Source organism: Sphaeramia orbicularis, chromosome 6 (assembly GCF_902148855.1).
Source record: "Sphaeramia orbicularis chromosome 6, fSphaOr1.1, whole genome shotgun sequence".
Lineage (NCBI taxonomy): Eukaryota > Metazoa > Chordata > Actinopteri > Kurtiformes > Apogonidae > Sphaeramia > Sphaeramia orbicularis.
This window is the reverse complement of record NC_043962.1, coordinates 15,013,271-15,032,606: the sequence shown is the minus strand read 5'-3', so window position 1 is coordinate 15,032,606 and position 19,336 is coordinate 15,013,271. Positions and strand designations below refer to the sequence as shown.

The 19,336-nt window shown below is 37.6% G+C and overlaps 1 protein-coding gene across 1 annotated transcript in view; it reads right to left on the bottom strand.

The window, feature by feature from the left end:
- Positions 1–19,336, bottom strand: part of LOC115420788 (PQ-loop repeat-containing protein 1) — a 114,198-nt gene that overhangs the window by 85,247 nt on the left and 9,615 nt on the right. Inside the window, exons 2-3 of the mRNA XM_030136314.1 lie at positions 17,830–18,085; positions 16,751–16,884 (exon numbers count right to left, since the gene is read on the bottom strand). Coding sequence (XP_029992174.1) covers positions 16,751–16,884; positions 17,830–18,038 — 343 coding nt within the window. The 5' untranslated portion in view covers positions 18,039–18,085. The remainder of the gene's footprint in view (positions 1–16,750; positions 16,885–17,829; positions 18,086–19,336) is intronic.

Genomic DNA, 19,336 nt, shown 5'->3' with positions numbered 1-19,336 from the left:
AATACTTTTTTAGTTAATTGGAGCAAAAAAAAAATCTGCCAACGGAAAATTATCTGAGTAAGATTTCTTGAAATAAGATTTTCAAGATCTATTGTCTAAAAATAAGTTCTTAAATCTCACTGAAAAGTTACTCTTTAGGTGATTCTGTCTTATTTCTAGTGTGATGAGATATTTTGACTGGAATAAGAAAAATACACTTGGTAAGATTTAGATTTTTGCAGTGCTGTTTGTTGTTGTCATGTTGTAAAATGAATTATACAGCAGATATTCTTCAGTACATAAACCATGCATGCGAGTCACAGGAACAACAGACATTTCACACAGAAGGTGACAGTAAATAAATAAATAAGTAAAGGGCAGATAAGGATAATCAAAAGAAATGTGTCTGAACTCCATTTAACAGCTTAGTTTCAGAATTGTGGTGGTGTCCACGCCAGTTCATTATCACTCTCTCATGGCTCACTCGTAGCTGTCGGGAATGAAGGAACACCTGTGCTTTTCTTACTGTGCTGACAAACCAAAATGTCAGCTGTAAAATTGTTCAAAAATTACACTTGATGGCCTTTCCTGACTGCTTTTCCTCGACTTTTACGGAAAACATGGTCAGGTCAGAGAAGGACTTAAAGGAGAGTTGATAAAAGAAAACCATGATAGCTAGACACATAAATGTGAGCCAAAGATCTGGGATCACAGGTGTCAAACATACGGCCCGTGGACCAAAACCGGCCCGCCAAAGGGTCCAATCTGGCCCCGGGGATAAATCTGTGAAATGTGAAAATTACTGTAAAGATATTAATAATCAAGGATTTCAAAATCATTTTAGTTCAGGTTCCACATCCATACCAATTCCATCTCAAGTGGATCAGATCAGTAAAATACTATTATAAAAACCTATTGGCTAAATAAGGATGCATTTTCTCTTTTAGTACAAAAAAGTTAAATTACCTGAAAATGTTTACATTTAGAAACTTTCTTTTCATAAAAAATGTGAATAACCTGAAGAAATAAAAACAACCTTGTAGAAGCCAACAACGTAAGAGAGAGAGGGAGATTTTATCACAGTTATATCTAATTAATGAAACTTAAATGCAGTGATATTAATATATTATTATGTTATTGGCTCAGTTATTACATTTGCAAAGATTTTTTTTTTACCAGGCCAGTAACGTAATAAGTTATTATCGGTTCAGGACTTTTATTATGTTATTGGCCAGTTAATATGTTATTGGCCTATTACATTTTAAAAATGGCAAATTTATTACGTTACCGGTCGTTATTACGTTATTAGCTTCTACAAACCTGAAATGTCTTAGAGGAGTAGGTGTAATTTTACCAATATTTTGCCTGTTACTAAATGTTTTGTGTATTTGCAGATCCACTGTGATCTGTAAGTTGTAATGTACATGTCTATGTGATAAACCGAGGCGTAATATTGTTAAAATTGCACTTACATTTCTTAAGATGTTTCAGGTTGTTCATGTTATTCACATTTTGAATGAAACTTTGTGCATATAAACATTTTCATAATGTAATTTTACTTTTTTCACTGTAATTATTATTTTATCGGTTCAACCCACTCGAGATCATTTTGAGCTGAATGTGTCCCCTGAACTAAAATGAGTTTGACACCCCTGATATACAGTCTACATTAAGGTATATGTTATATGTAACTAAATTACAAGTAATGATGAATGCCATTAGCTGCAGTGATGATGTAGCTAACGTAACTAGCTAATGAAATGTCAATCAAACCATGTCTCAACAGTAGAATTAATCGTCTCTGGACTACATTTTCTGCCCTTTCCCATACTTTTTAATTTTTTTTTTCCTACTTTCTTTGCCCCTTTATTGTACCTTTCTCACAATTTCCTCTAGGATTAATAAAGTATTCTGACTCCGAATCAATCTGATGGTTTTGGGCAATTATTGTGAGTGCGTAATGAGACATAAACTGTGATACCATAAATCTAAGACAGAATTTTCCTTATTTTCCACTGTTATTATTTTACTGGTCCGACCCACTTCAGGTCATTTTGTGTCCCCTGAACTAAAATGAGTTTGACACCCCTGAACTAGAGGATGTGGTGACTCTTGTGATGCCATTTCCATACTTCTGGGTCACTTCACTCAGTTCGGACACTCCCTGCAGAAATAAAACTCTGTGTTATGTAGCATCCATTTTCCGCCTACTACTTAATTGCACTTTTTCAAGATGCTGTTTTCCGGAGCTGCTGTGTAATTGGTGTGAAAGGGTGTGGCTTTTGACTGTGTGGTTTATCAATTAAAAGTTTTAGGCTGTTGTCTTCCCATTGCAAGTATCAAGTTAATTCTTAAATTACTAGATTTTTTTTAGGAAAAGAAGGAAAATACCCACATGGCTATTTCATTTTTTCCTCTAAATAAGCCTCTTATTAGTGATGATATCCTCTCTGAGTGCTGTTACCTCTGACAGGGCAGAGCAACTCATGCCAATCAGCTAAAAAAACTGCTTGTGTGGGAGTGGGTAGGTCCTCAGACACTGAAATAAATTGAAAAGCATCCCGGTGAGGAAATAATCCTTCATTAGTACTAGAAATAATAGTAGGCTTTAAAAATGTGACAAGTTGTAAGAACTCCACTTGATCCGCCGTGAACGCGATAGACGGAAAAGCACTCAGTGTCATTTTGATTCTTTAAGCACGTCAAGAAGAACCAAATACTCCGCTTGCATTTGAAGATGATTTATTAAAGATGCTGTCATGAAACATTCACAGTGGCATGAATATGGAAAAACTTCTAATTTCACCTGCCCGGTCCCGAAAAAAGGTCACGTCAAACAGGATGGCAACAAAACGAAAGGGAATTTTGATATTGAGCAAATTTCTCGGTGCTCTCTGAGGGCGATACCCTCGGAGAGCACCCTGATACCTTCTGGTTATTTATGGATGTGGGTTAGTAATTCATGAACTCGCCTTTGACCCTGGCCAACTGGTTTTGACAGTCAGGACTGTGTGTCACCTCATTAGACCAGCACTAGAGAGAAGACCTGACAAACAGACACCATCTATCACCATCCATCTCGAACATATAACCTGACAGGTGTAGGTGTGTGTATGTGTGTGTGTGTGTGTTTTTATGTGGGGTGATGGTGTATTGTTGCATGTGTACCCATCTGTTGTGTGTGTGTCTGTGTGTGTGTGTGTGTACTTAATTTAAGTACACTGCAAAAATCAAAATCTTACCGAGTGTATTTTTCTCATTTCTAGTCAAAATATCTCATCACACTTAAAATAAGACATAATCACCTAAAGAGTAACTTTTCAGTGAGATATAAGAACTTATTTTTAGACAATAGATCTTGAAAATCTTATTTCATTCCTGACAGCTACGAGTGAGCCATGAGAGAGTGATAATGAACTGGCGTGGACACCACCACAAATCTGAAACTAAGCTGTTAGATGGAGTTCAGACACATTTCTTTTGATTATTCTTATCTGTCCTTTACTTATTTATTTATTTATTTATTTACCGTCACCTTCTGTGTGAAATGCCTGTTGTTCCTATGACTCGCATGCATGTTTTATGTACTGGTGAATATCTGCTGTATAATTTATTTTACAACATCACAACAACAAACAGCACCTGGGAACTGCACGATTGCCCTTAACCTTTACACAAAAAAAGAAGAATCATCCTCTTGTTTTAATATATCACTAAATGTCACCTCTCCTACTGCAAATGTCACATACCAGGCTAACAACAACGGCAAAAAAAACATAACTCCTTTAAAGCAGAAGGAGATTAAAAAATGGGACCAAGCGTCCTGTCGTTCAACGGCATATTTAAAGACAATAATTGACATTCATTTGACCTTTGAAAGTCACTCAAGGTCAAAGGTCATGGCATCAAATGAAAGCCTAAATGTGGCTTCCTATCTATTGCCAATAGTAATTATATCAATATCTTCAACAGCTTTTAAGTTATAGCACTTTGAAATTTTTTCTATTATAAACCAACAGGGATTTTTAAAATTTCAAAAACTCATAAAAAATTCAAAAATAGGACCAATGGCCCTGTAGCTTACCAGCCAAATTAAAAGCTTTGGGAAATGTATCCAGATGCCATTTATTATCACCCAGTTCTGTGTGTATTTAATATATTACAGAAATAGCCCATTTTTTGGTCATATTCCAATCAGATCTGTAAAAAATTCAAATTCCAACTTGATATCATTGATACTGATTTATTGGATCAATCCACTTCCTATCTCTTATAATGGGAAAATTTTTCAAAGTGGCACCAAATCCAGAATCAGATCCGGATGGAAATAATTTCAATACCTTGTGTTGACATCATCATACAGAAGCTGTATACCAAGTTTGAAGTCAATCAGAACCGTAGTTTGGGAGAAAAAGACAATTGAAATTTTTTCCCCATAACAGCCCATGTTAAATTTTACATAAGTTCCCGGTTCCAGAAGAAGATCCTGATCAGCATGTGGACATTATGTTTTGGTCATCTCCCCATCAGGGCTGGACTGTAGAAATTTACACTTGATATCATTTATATTTACTGAGTTATTGCATTGATCCACTTCCTATCTCTTATAATGGGGAAATTTTTCAAAGTCGCACCAAATCTAGAATCAGATCCAGATCCAAATAATTTCACTAACTTTTGTTGACATCATCATAAAGAAGCTGTACACCAAGTTTGAAGTCAATCAGAATTGTAGTTTTGGAGAAGACGACGACTGAAAGTTTTGTAACGGACGACAGATGACAACAGACGACGACAGACGCTGCCGCCGCCACACAACAACAATAGCTTACGGCCTGTCAGCCGGTAAGCTAAAAATCAATATTTCTCCGTTTTTGAACGTACTTGGTATTTGTTGCCCCAAGGAACCTCTGCTACAAATTTCAATTGATTCTGGCAGACGGCTCTGGAGAGGAAGTTTCTAGAACCCTAGACATAGATGATGTTGGGTTTGACCTTTCAAGGTCAAAGGTCATGGCACCAAATGGAAGCCCATATGTGACTTCCTCTCTATTGCCAATAGTAATTATATCAACATCTTCAACTGGTTTCAAGTTACAGCACTTTGAAATGTGTCCCATTATAAACCAATGGGAATATTTAAAAATTCATTAAAAATTCAAAAATCCATATTTCCCAAACCTTTGAACAGACTTAGTAGACCTCACCCCAAAGTTGTCCCACAACAAATATCAAGCAATTCTGACGGACGGTTTCGGAGAAGAAGATTCTTGAAAAATTGTTTATGGATGATGGACGGATGACGACAGATGATGGACGGATGACAGACGGACGACATCTGATACCAATAGTCCATCGGATCCTTTGGGCCGTTGGACTAAAAAAGACATCTTACAGGTTTAACACTGCAAATGGCTCCCTCTTAGCAAAAAAAAAAATTCTCTTCACAAATATTCCCCCTGAGGCATGTTATTTCATTCCCACTTTTTAAGAATTCTGCACAAGTAATCCAATATGCTAGATGCCTAATAAAGCACCTCTCACCTACCTGACTTCATTTGACTTGCTAATTAAACTTTGCTGTTATCTGGGGTTTAATTAAACACACTCCACGTTGAAACTAAGCAGAACCCTTTTCTGTGTGTTGTAGGATATGTAAATGCAACGGCTGGGCTTCACTGTGTGTGTGTGTGTGTGCGTGCGTGTGTGCGTGTGTGTGCGTGTGCGTGTGTGTGTGTGTGTGTGTGTGTGTGTGTGTGTGTGGTACCTGATTTTTGCCGCTGCAGTGCTGTTTGAGTGCTTCAGATAAGGGTGAGTGGCAGAGTCATCACACACTGCACTGCACCATTCAGTGATTACGTTATGACAGAATATTGGGTCAAAGGCAGAAACAAATGCAAAGCACATTATTATGCAGATGCAAGACTCATCATGACAGCGTATGAGACAGGAGGAGCAGCTACAGCACAGACACGGCTGGGTAAAACTGACCCCATATTTTTCCTTTCAAATGCTGCCAACATCCAACTGCAAATACTTGGAAATGGAAGATTAGATCTGTCACAATTACTACATACTTTGATTGTCTAATACAATTATTTCAGGCGGCCATAATTATTTGTACAATCACACCACTCGTCCCCACTCACCTAGGAGGCGACTCAGTGAGGTACTTCACATTTATTGGTACAAGTTATTACTGTTAATGTTCTTTTAATATAAAGTCTGATCCACCCTTTAGCTTTATACTTTACAGCCTGCATTTGCTGTCCATGGTTGCATTATTTTTTCTGCCAAGATCTTATACTGATGATGATGATGATGATGATGATGGAATCCTGGTATTTTCATCTTGGATTAAGGCCCAATCCCAATCACCCCTTGACCCTTGCACTTGGGGTTTAAAACTAGGGATGCACCGATCCGATCCCAGTATCGGGCATCGGCTCCGATACTCAGTGTGTGTACTCGTACTCATAAAAGTAATCTGATACACTGCACCGATACCACTTACAACCGTGTGACATTCACAGTTCAGTGCAGCAGGTATGTGGAGGAGGAATAATGTGTGGGGAGTGTGAAAAGTGTGGAGATTTTTCAAAATAAATAACAGTGATAAAAGTAATGCTGACTGCAAGTAACGTTACAGACACAGACGGATATGAATGCAGCGTTCTGTCCGTCCTCTGCGTACATTCCATCTTTTTCCAGGTGCTCGTGGATGCGTACCCAGACGGAGAATACCAGCAGGAACCGTGGAGGTAGAGGATCTATTCAAAGAGCGACTGTGTGAGTTAGAGAAAAACTACTGACAGATTTATGACAACTACCCAGAGCTGGACCGGTTTCCATCCTACTTATAATACTGTGGATAGCTGGTACCACGACTAATAGCTGATAACTAGGGATGCACCGATACCGATACGAGTATCGGGATCGCCTCCGATATACTCAGTGTGTGTACTCATACTTGTATTCGTGAAAGATATCCGATACAAATGCACCGATACCACTTACAGCTGCGTGACATTCACAGTTCAGTGCAGCAGTGGAATAATGTGTGGGGAGTGTGAAGAGTGTGGAGATTTAACCAAATACATGACGGTGATAAAAGTAACGCTGACTGACTGTAACGTTAAAGACACAGACAGATAGAGACACAGCGTTCTGTCCGTCCTCTGCGTACATTCCATCCGTTTTCCAGGTGCTGGCGGATGCGTAAACAGAATGAGAATACCAGCGGGTGTACAGAGCAGTGCGGACCGCCACCAGCGAAAGTGAAAACGAAACTTATCGCTCATTTCTCTTTTCTCTACCTGCTGAAGCTAAGCTTTTAAACGTTACCAGCGAAAAAGCTGTAATATTAGTATCACATTAGTGTTACCTCTGTCGTCTCCATGTTTGTTATTACTGACTTTCTTCTTCTCAAAAAACTTTACTTTTCTTCGTGGTATTTGTCCAGTATGGTTCATTAAGAGCGGCGCCCTCTGGTGGATTGATTGAGAAATGCTCATTCCAACATAATAAATGTCAGTAGCAGCACTTTGTTCCAGTCAGATTACTGACAACAACAATAAAGCATATGTACAAAAGGAACTAAGAACTGCAATGGGATTATTAAGTACTCAGTATCGGTACTCGGTATTGGCAAGTACTCAAATGTAAGTACTTGTACTCAGTTTGGAAAAAAGTGGTGTCAGTGCATCCCTGGTTGAAACATTCCTCTATGAAATGGGACAACCCTTCCAGTCCTGTTACGTCATCAGCAGTCACTGATGCCGTTATAAACAGATGCGACAACTTTGTTTCTGAAAGTATTCCCCATGCCGTCAGCAGCTGTAACCGTCTCTGTTGCATGGGTTTTGGGCATCATTTTGCCGCTATCAACCGCAAACTGCAGAAATGTCTATAACACATTGAAACTACATTAAATGGACGATCAAATGATTAAGTTGTTTATGAAGAAAATACGTACATTTGTGTGTTTCTTTCATCGCACTGCTGCACTTTTTTGCTGTGTTTACCTCCATCTTGCCAATGATTCGAACAGAATTATGAGAGATTTCTCATAACCCTCCCTTTATAGTGTGGTCCTGAAAAATCTCCATTTTGAGGGCCAAACAACCCAATCTAGACTCATTGGACCACATGACCTTTTTCCACTGAAACATAGTCCAGTCTTTATGCTCCTGATCAAACTGATGATTGTTTAAGGAATGAGAAGCTCCTCAGTGCATCAGTTAGGATTATTAACTTATTTCCAGCTGAAACATATTCATTACTGCAGAAATTATTAAATGGAAGGATCTGAACCATTAGCTTTATTAAATCCAGGTGGAAAATTTTTTGGCCAAGGTGTATATATACCTGTACACCATTAAAAATAATCAGTAGACTACCTTTCCATAGAAATTCAATAATACTTCTTAAAATGGCCCTTTGATTCTGTTTCTAGATTTTGTTTAAACATTAGATTTTTTTCATTTATTCATATTACCATGAAGAAAATTTTGTTTGCGCTGTCACTAATTTAGTACATTTATCTCACATTTGCACATTAGAGAAACATGACAATTTATAGGTTATTCATTAGGCCTGTAACGGTACATGTACCGAACCGAACCGTTTCGGTGCACACCTGTTCGGTTCGGTACACAGCTGTACCGAAACGGCACAGTATGATGAGAAAAAGAAAAAGGAACGAAAGACGTCGTTTGATGCGGAACTTTAAATCCGCGCAAGTTTCACATGGACATATGGAACTAGCGCACAACGACTCGAAATATGAAATAGCTGCTTCTATAAGGTTAAAAAAAAAAACAAATATGATGTGAACCTGAAGGGAACAGACTGCAGACCCTCCACCATCATTACAGTCCAGTTTGGATCAGTTCAGGTGAAAGACAACAACGAGGAAAGAGACGTTGATAAGACAGACGTTGTTTGGCCCCAAGGAACTACGGTAGTTCTAGCCGACTAGCTCTCTCTCTCACTCACACACACACACACACACACACACGCTGTATATAATAGAGGAATAGAACCCGGGAGTTGGAAGTTGTAAAGGAGTTGAAAGGATGTAAAGTTTCACTTTCGTTTCACGCCAGCGTTACTTATTACGTTAGTTATGGACCGAACCCCCACGTATAACCCCCCCCCCAAAAAAAAAACAAGAAATCCCCCCCGTGTTTTTGACAAGTCACGCGCGCGCACACGTACAAGTACACAAAGTGGCCTAAACAGTTTATCTGTCCTAAAATAAATAATAATTAGGTTAATTTATTTGTCAGTGTTGCTCTTCAGTTTGTTTAAACAGAATACCAGTTTGCTCTCTTGTTGCAATTCATGTGGAATTTTTTTTTTTTTTTTTTTGTTATTTTAGAGCAGAATGTGAACTGACAAAAATGTGATTAGATTTTTGATGTTTGTTCAAAACTTCCTTTCAGGGAAAAGTGCAATACTAATGTTTAGAATACATTTAGTAATATTTTATTTTCTATTTGATTTATAGCAGCAGAATTATATTATTCCTGTTTTTCTATATTCTATTGGCTCCAAAAATTGGTAGAAGAATGTTCAAAAATTCATAAATGCATTAAAGACATTTTGAGGGGTTTTCTTTCTTCCCGTACCGAACCGAAAAAAAACGAACCGTGGCTTTCAAAACCGAAAACGTACCGAACCGAAAATTTTGTGTACCGTTACAGACCTATTATTCATAAATACTGACATCACTATTTTGTCAAAGGGGTCTAGTCATTATTTCAGAATCTCTATATTGAACATACTTGTGTCATCATGTAATTGGTTATTATATGCATTCACTTTTGTTTATAGAGCCCCAAAGAAAACTGAGATTTCAATAGAATTATTTATTTTATAAGAATTTCTATTTTACAGTTCAAGTGTTCTTCACTCATAAATGGCTCTTCTTCTTCATAAGTTATACTGTATTTATCTTAAAAAAAAAACAAAAAACTAATGAACAACTGAAAGAACAGTGACACAGATCTCACCTCCAGATGTGAGTACAGTGCAGTAGACTATCCCTCATGTTGTCAATGAGCCTGCTGCAGTAATAATTTACTTATTTAATCTGAAATGTACAATATCTAATACTAAAAATCAAATAAACTGTTATTATAGACATTTTTCAGCTGTTTATGGCAGCCTGAACAACTCAGTTTGCCGCTACTTGTAGAAACATGATTGTGTGCCGGTGTGAGACAGAAACACTGTGGATTTATGAGGCAATAAGTTGCTGCAAACAATGTACGAGCTCAGTTGTTGTTGTTGTTGATGAGTAAATGAAGACAGAGTGAGAGCTCACTGAATTAAGACCTATCTGGACACACCTTTAAATAATTCTCATCATCCCTCCAAAGTCTGCTTTGTCTAACCTCTCCTGAAGAGGTTATCTCGTACAAATTGAAATTACTTTTATCACTTGAGCACTGACGGTTTTAAGGATGACCGAGGGGTCAATACCGGCTATCGAGAGGCCCATCTCTTCCTCTGTTTATGAGGCTGGTAAGCTCTTCCTGCCTCACACAAGCAGGACGTTAAATAGGAATGTGGACTCTTTCCTCAGTGACTCAGAGTGGTGTTGTAGGCGAGAGCGGACAGCGTTGGCTGAGTAGATGTACGGAATATAAACTTTATACACAAAATGCAAATTAAAACATCTGAGGTGAGGTCATTTGGATGTTTCACTAGTCAGTTTGGATTTATACCCAGTCCAACCAGTAGAGGAAGATGTTGTTCCTCTTTTAACTGGACATAAGGGAACCTCAGAGCTGCTCTAACTTACTTCTGAAGTCCATTAACCCTTTCATGCATAGTGTTCACTCCAGTGGACAGTTATTCTCCAGCTGTTCTCTTGTATATTCACAGGTTTTGTTTTAGTTGCATAATCAGCCGACACAGTGAACACTTATGAACCATCCAATACACACACAGTCATGCCATTACTGTAACTTTCCTGTTTTTGATAAATGTGATCTGCTGTGATATGTTTGAGTGTAAATCAATTGTTAATTGTTAGACTGTAATTAACAGTTTTTTTTAAAAAAACAAAAAGGTGTTGTTTTTTTTGCATATTATCTCCATGAACTAGGAAGATTATTACTGTTATTAATTATTTAAGAAGAAAAGGTGGGATTTTATAAGTTATGCTTCTTCTCACTCCTTTTTGAATATGTATTATATGTCTTATGTCTTGTGTTTAAGTGTTTTGTTTATTTTCTTCTGTTTTGACATTCATATTCGAAATAAATACATCAATCAATCAGTCAATCAAGTGGCTCATAACTAATATTAGAGTACGTTAAAATGTGAGAAAACATCAGATTAGCAGGATTAAAAATGTTTTTATTTTATTGTTTTCATATCACTTTCTGATATTGGGTTTTAAATACATGTTTCTGTGCTTCAAGAATAAAATGCATGGTGTAGCCAAGTGGACATTTTTGTAAATCCATGAAAAAAAAACTCAATTGCATTGTTTTTTCATGCCTAATGAGGAATAAAAACACTCAAACACTCAAGAAAAGATCTCGACAAAGGTTCTAATAATTCATGCATGAAAGGGTTAAATTCTACTAAATAGTCAGCCTGAGTTTACATTGAACAATGCACATGGTGAGAATACTATTAAATGCCGTCACTGAACGTTTCCTAAGTCCTTGCATTTTCTATTTTCACTTTTTCAATGTTACTCTGCACTTTCACTGTGCCAAGCCTACCTCTTAGCCTCAGGTCACATTTGTCTTTGAACATAGTCTTTCCCCTCACCCCTCTATCTGCCTCCCAATCCCTGTATCATAAGGCCAGGACTGTTAATGTGGGCACCCTGGGGCCGCCACTGGAAGTCATTGCAAAGTCATACCTCTGAGTCAGCTCTATGTAGAGACCATTACAAAGACTCTGCAACTGCAGCACGGCCTCCACTTTTAGTCTCCAAATCAGCTTACGTTCACTTTTATTCATCTTCGCAAAAGACCTTTTTTAAAGAGATTAGAGCACTTTACAGTTAATGACACATTAACTTTGAGCAGAGTTTTTTTTCCATAAATAAACTTGGAATATAATTTAATAACAGTGCATTAATTTGGCTTGAAGTATTAAAAAAAAAAAAAAAAAAAAAAAAGGCAATACTTTAAGACTGTGTCTAAACTAAAGAACCAAGGTCAAGCAAACTAACAAACACACAAAAAGAAAAAGGAAATTCTCCAACGCACACTCCTCTCCAGCTCATTAATGAAGGTGACCCAGCTCGAAAATTCAATTCCGGACTAATTATGTTGATTTTCTCTCGACCTTTACTTATTTAAAGTAATGCTTTAGAGAGGGGGAAAAACTGCCTTTTCAACATATTGATATCAGCTGATGTTTCTCCTATATTGCATGATTTTGTCCTCCCTTAGGTGTAGTAAAGTTGTACGCTTTTATACTGCCTTTTCATACATATTATAAAGATAGCAGTCAACTCCATTAAAATGCAAAGTTTTTATAATACATAACAGAAAACACCAAACCCCATAATTGCAACGGCAACCACATCACCAAAGCCCACAACAAAGAAAAACAGTGAAATCCCTACTATTGGTTTGGACTAAGAGAAATAATAAAAAACATCTGAGATCAGTTTAAGTTGGACCTCTAAAACACATAACATGACAACATTTTACTGCCATTTTTGCACTGTTGCCAATACATATTTGAGCCATGAACTGCTTCACTGAGCATAAAAATACTACTTAAACCTAAATTTGGCACCACAGACTCTTTTTCATAGGTCGAATGAATAGAGTTACTCGTCTTCTGACACTGCTCTCCTTTCGGTCTTGCAGCATGCCAAATTTTGTCAGGAACACACTACTTCAAAGATTAAAAAAATGTAGTACATCACAGAAATATGGAAAATATATGGAAAAATGTGCCTTCTCAAGTTTCGAAAAGTCAACCAGGACAGATGGAGGCTTGGAGAAAACAGCGCCATCAGCGATAAGAAAACATAACGGGTATAAGACAGCGATGTGGGGCTTTAAGAAGCAGAAAATGAGGCCAGTATGTGGGGGACGGTCGTTGGCAGATGTACGGTAAGATCATGGCTGACCCTGGAATGGCACACATGGACTTGGCATTCTCATGTGTCGCGCTCGAGATGAGGAGTCAAGGGAAGGAAGAGGATCAAACAGAAGCAGAACGACAAGAAGAGGGAAGAGGACAGACGAGGAAGGTGGTATAAAAGGGAGTGAGGAAGAGGAAGAGGATTGAGAGCAGAAAGGGATGCAGGGTGGAGTGGAGGGTGGGTGGGGTGGGGGGGGGTGTTGAAAAAATGCTCAGCGTGAAGGATTCTTAAAAATAGTCACATATTCAGAAATCATTGCCAACGTGCATCTTGGGGAGGAGGGACTAACTGCAGAGAAACGACCCTGTTCTGCTGGAAAGACTTTACAATGGCGCGATGGAGGGATGGTGGGAGGACTGGACCATTGGGGCAAAGGGCTGTTCTGATCTATTCTTGTCCTGACCCCTCCATCCCCCATCTGTGAAACCAGACCTCGGGCATACCCTTCAGGAAACAGGGAGGGGGGGGGGGGGGGGGGGGGGGGGGGGCGATCTGTGAGAGCGAGAGTGGTCGTGTTGCATTTTAGCAACTGGGGTCATAACGGACAAACTTGCGCACTCTGTCAACATGAACATTTGATCCTGAGCTGCGTCACACACATCTGTTTTCTCTTATTCACACGGAACGTACACATAACCCGCGGGCAAACTCTTAACTAAATCGCTAAAATATGTACAAACACCGAGCACAAAATAGATATGAAGCCGATGACAATCATCTACCCTCAGAGAAAAACAGACAGCCCACCACCAGTTGTCATAAATTATTTCACTCGCTGCGAAAAAAGTTTAAGCGTGGGCCTTGAGGATGAGTAATAGCTCGCTGCGCTGAGACAAGAGAAGCACAGATGCCTAAGATAAAGCAGATCATTACTCTCATCTTCAATCTTGATTTACTCAATCAACCCTATTACCACTGTCAGCAAAACAAAACCAAGTTACGTCAAATTCTCCCCCTTTTAGTCATCAATCAACATAAAAATCAGACAGTTCTTGTAATCTGTGTATTCTGCGTGCACATATTCTGCATATTCCGAGTGTTTCATCGCTCAGTTTCAGCTCCACATGCAGAAAAAAAATCCTACTCGGATTGAATTTACGTCAGCCCATTTGCAAAAGCAATCAACTCGAGCACCTGTAAAAAAAAAAAACACAATTACCCATAAAAGACGGTGCTCTATAAAGAGTGACCCTGAAAACAATCTCAGATGGGCCGCCTACAGTGGCACTTGCAGCCCTTACCAACACTTTCGCACACACATACACACACAAAATGCGCAATGGATACTGATATTGGTTTGCGTAATCTTAGCCCTCTTCATCCCCTCTCCAATTTCTCCTTACTTTGCACCAATATCTCATCCACTTCCTCCTTCTGCACCACACAAAGAACAGACTGATCTCCTGCAGGTTTAGCATGACAAATAATACATCTATAGGACATATGTGCTTTGCCTTGCACTTTCTTAAATATCCTAATATCGACAGCACCATTATTTTTATTACCATTCAAGCTTTCCCATCATCAGTGCACGCTAGTGACTGGAATATCTAGATACAAGGAGCCAAAATTAACTATTTAGTAAAGAAAAGGGGCAATGAAAGAGAGGAAGAGAGAATTTTTGTAGGTGACCGACACAAGTGAGGTATTGTGAAAACAGCAGCTGTACCATCAAAGCTTTACCAATGGCCCCCTCTTTTGGTAAGAAGTGTGAGTTGATGTCTAAACCACAGACACAGTCAAGAGGTATGCTGACTATGTCACTGACTACTTGTAATTCCACGTGCCATAAGACCGCTGAACTCAACATAATAGCCCCCCTCCTACCTCCCTCACCTACACAGGACTGTTCCAATGTGCAATATTCAGTACTGTAAATTCTTTTTTTTCTTCGTTTTTTTAATCAGAGAACCATAGTTTTTTATACTCACACATAGTTTTTATATGGATATTGGCTAAAATTTGCTTAGAGGTCTTATTTATGTCTTTGTGCATAAGAAATCAATACAAGTGAATCCCCAAAGGAACTTTGTGTTGGTAAATGCAAGTTCTGCAAACGTAAAGGATTTCAGTTCTGTTGCAACATGTTGATGGTCATATGAACTATGTTTTCAGGTCAAAAATGTTCAATTTCATCACAATTAATGCTATATTTTCATGTCACAAATGGCCAAGTTGTATTTTAACTGAATTTACCTGAAAAACAAAGATTCTATTCTTTTAGATTCCCAAGTTTTTCTTACAAGATTCTATCCTACATATCACATGTTTTATTTTTACAGGTTGCAATATGGAGTATGGTGCTGATCCATCCTGCTCATGTTACGCCAATACATACATTAAGAATGTCACACGTCACTTTTTAAATCAACAGTTTTCTAATAATAAGCATTTTTATGAAGAAATAACAATTCTATATTGTTATTTACTCTTTAGTATGATGATAAACTATACAATAAATAATTCTGATCCTAGTTTTTGCACAGGGATCTTTTGTGGAAACGGTGACATGGCTGCCGAGCATCAGTATGATGGGATCTGTAACAACCATGTCACATCCGTCCACTGCCACATTTTGTGTTTTTGTGTCAGCTGTTATTGTTTTAGATCCACAATACTAACATTTATGAATAAGAGGAGAATTAGCAATAGTAAGTATGTAAGTTTATTCCTAATAAAGTACTGGTACTGACCAGATCATCATGGGTAATGTCACGTCCGTCCACCAGCAAAAGTTTTCACATACACGTGCTATTCAAAATCCAATATTTCTGAAAATATAGCTTCCACTGTCAAATAATATCAGTAGTCTGTGCACAAATGTATTAGCATTATTTCAACACAGTTCTATGCATTTCTTACAACTTTTTTTTTTTTTTGACAAAAATGGCCACTCATTTGACCCCCTAAGTAAATTTTATCTGATATGCATATTTATTCTATCTTGTATATATAGTGCCTGTTTGTATTTATTGCTGCTGCCTGCTGAGCCGAATGCATCGAAATTTCATTTTTGATCTAAAATCTGGAATCACAAATAAAGTCTAAGTCTAATTACTGGGCTCCTACAAGTTTCTACAAATTAAATATAAGACTTTTTAAAACTATGTCAAACAGAATTTAATGCCCAGTTCAAAGCCAAACATAAGAACGAAAGGCCCGATGCCCACTTTCAAATCGAGCTCTGTCTTGTTGTACACTGCTATTCCAAATTTAGCTATATAAGCCATTCTATCAGCACCACATGTAAACATATTACCTATATCTGAACCAGAGAACCTGCATTTAAACAGCTGGTTGATTCTGTCATTGGCATTGTATGACATGTGTTTAGCGACAGTGTCCAGAGTCCACAAAACCTCTGCTTTTAGGGTTGGGGTAGAACCAAATATTGTTGGGAGGTTGATTTTTGCAGCTTGGACATTTAACAGACACAATACAGCAAACAAGTTTATGGCAGCATAACTTAAGACCTACCTTTTCATACTTTTTTAAGGTATTAAATGCAGATTTGTAAATTTGAGACTTTTTAAGACCCCGTGGGAACCTGGAATTACTTGATGTGATTATGTGAGTGTGTCCGTTTTCATTGTGTGTTTGGTGAAAATGTCTCGTAACATGCATAACATGACTGGGCACCTGAAAGTCTGTGTTGCTTGGTGCTGACTCGGTTGGTGTTTTGGACAGAGCAGCAGAGATGCAGCATGGCAAACATGGTGAAGATCATCACAACGCTCTGGATCAGCAGGGTCAGCTCAAATTGTTTCCCTATCCTGCAAAACAAGAGATAAGTTACCACACATTACCCCTTTCATGCATGAATTATGAGAACCTTAATGGGTAAAAACACAGTAATGTCCTGTCAGAGAGCAAACTTTAATTGACTGCCATTCCAACATTTATTTCAGTATAAAGTAAGTCCTTGTTTTGGATAATCCCTTATGGTCCAACTAAAGCAAAAATGAATTTAAAAGTAAAAATGTGGGTCAAATTGTTTCTAAAATATCCCATCAGAGAGATTTGGAATACCGTTGTTTGACCCTAATCACGATATTTTTCCCAAGTGTTTTTATTCCTCTTTAGGCATGAAAAAACACAATGCGATTGAAAATTTGTTTTGTGAACCTATTTTTCATGGAGTTGCAAACATGTCCACTCAGCTGGACATCATGCATTTAATTTTTGAAGCAAAGAAACATGTATTTACTGATAAACTGTGTGAAAACTATGAAATACATTTTTTTAATGCTGCTAATCTGGTGTTTTGTCACATTTTAACATACTCTAATATTAGTTATTATTCACTTTATGGAGAAATATGCAAAAAAAAAAACACTTTTTTGTTTAAAAAAAAAGGTTAATTGCAGTCTACTAACAATAACAAGCAACTGATTTACACTCAAACATGTTACTGCAGATCAGATTTATCAAGAACAGCACAGTTACAGTAATGGTATGAATGTCAGTGTATGGGATGATGCATAGGCGTCCGCTGTGTTGGCTGATATGGAACTAAAAACAACAAAATCCCTGAATATACAAGAGAACAGCTGTAGAATAGCTGTCTACTGCAGTGACCACTGCATGAAAGTTTTAAAAGCTATGATAAGGAGTTTATGTTGAAGTGAGACACCTGCCTGTCTTCTGGAGAAAGTAATGAAAAAGAAAGTGTACGTAAGAATAATATGTTTAATGACTATTGTCCTTTTCATTCTCACCAGAAGAAGATGCGCAGGATGTTGGCTACGAGCAGTACCAGACAGACTCTGGTGGAGAAGCCTTCAGTGTTGCTGCTCTTTACGATCTCCTGGTATTGCGGTACATAAGGCAAAGATCCCCCAAACACCATGAAGCAGGACGCCAGCCATGACAGCAGCATCCACGAGGACTCCATGTCTTCCTCCTGCAGACCCACCTCTGTATCCATCACGCACAAGGAACTTAAGAGAAGTCCAGCAAGTCTATCAAAGCCACCTGTGAAGGTTAAGAGACAAACAGAGGTCACCGCCATCGTCTAAACTTAACAGAATCGAAAATTACAACACAAGTGCCTGGCGAAGGTGTGTTCTGGTCTACTATCCAGTTGTTTTTCATAGTGGGACTTTGCCACATATGTGTTAGTAATATCTAGTTTAAATATGGATATATGAATACATTGTTACTGTGTTGCTATATAGGACAATATAGAGTATTATATGTATTTATATTATATATGTATGTGTTTTTGTTTGCTTGTTTTTTTTTTTTGTTGTTCTGGGTTTTTTTTTTTTTTTTTTTATTAATATCTGGTATTAATATCTGGTAGGATAAGTTGTAAATGGGTATTATCATATTAGTGTATATAAGAAAAAGGATGTATGACATTGTTATACTATTAGTAGTAGTATTATATTGATATTCATGCAAAATAATTGCAATATAGAGATCATAAGGCATAGAAATTGGGGGTAGGAGTACATAAGTCTTTACTTCTTCCTACTCCTTTTTGAGCATGTATAATTTAATTTCATCAGTTTTATTATTATTATTATTATTATTATTATTATTATTATTATTATTACTACTACTACTATTTATGTATTTATTTATTTTGTTGCTTGTTTGCTTATCAATCATTTATGTACCAGCACTTACAGGGTGGGGAAGCAAAATTTACAATATTTTGAGGCAGGGATTGAAAGACAGTGTATGACCAATTAGTTTATTGAAAGTCATGAGAATTTATTTGCCACAAGACAATTTACATCATAGAAAATGTTTTTATTCTATGTGTCCTCCTTCTTTCTCAATAACTGCCTTCACACGCTTCCTGAAACTTGCGCAAGTGTTCCTCAAATATTCGGGTGACAACTTCTCCCATTCTTCTTTAATAGTATCTTCCAGACTTTCTCGTAATAGTTTTGCTCATAGTCATTCTCTTCTTTACATATTACGTCTTTATGGACACTCCAACTATTTTTGAAATCTCCTTTGGTGTGACGAGTGCATTCAGCAAATCGCACACTCTTTGACGTTTGCTTTCCTGATTACTCATATGGGCAAAAGTTTCTGAAAAAGTATGGATAATAGTGTTAGGTATGATTATGACATCAATATATGTTTGGTTTCAAAACAATTGACATAGTGTCTGCTGAGAAAAAACAACTAAATGTTCATTGTAAATTTTGCTTCCCCACCCTGTATATTCTGTTGGTTGATTTTTGTTTTGATTTCACTGTTGACATG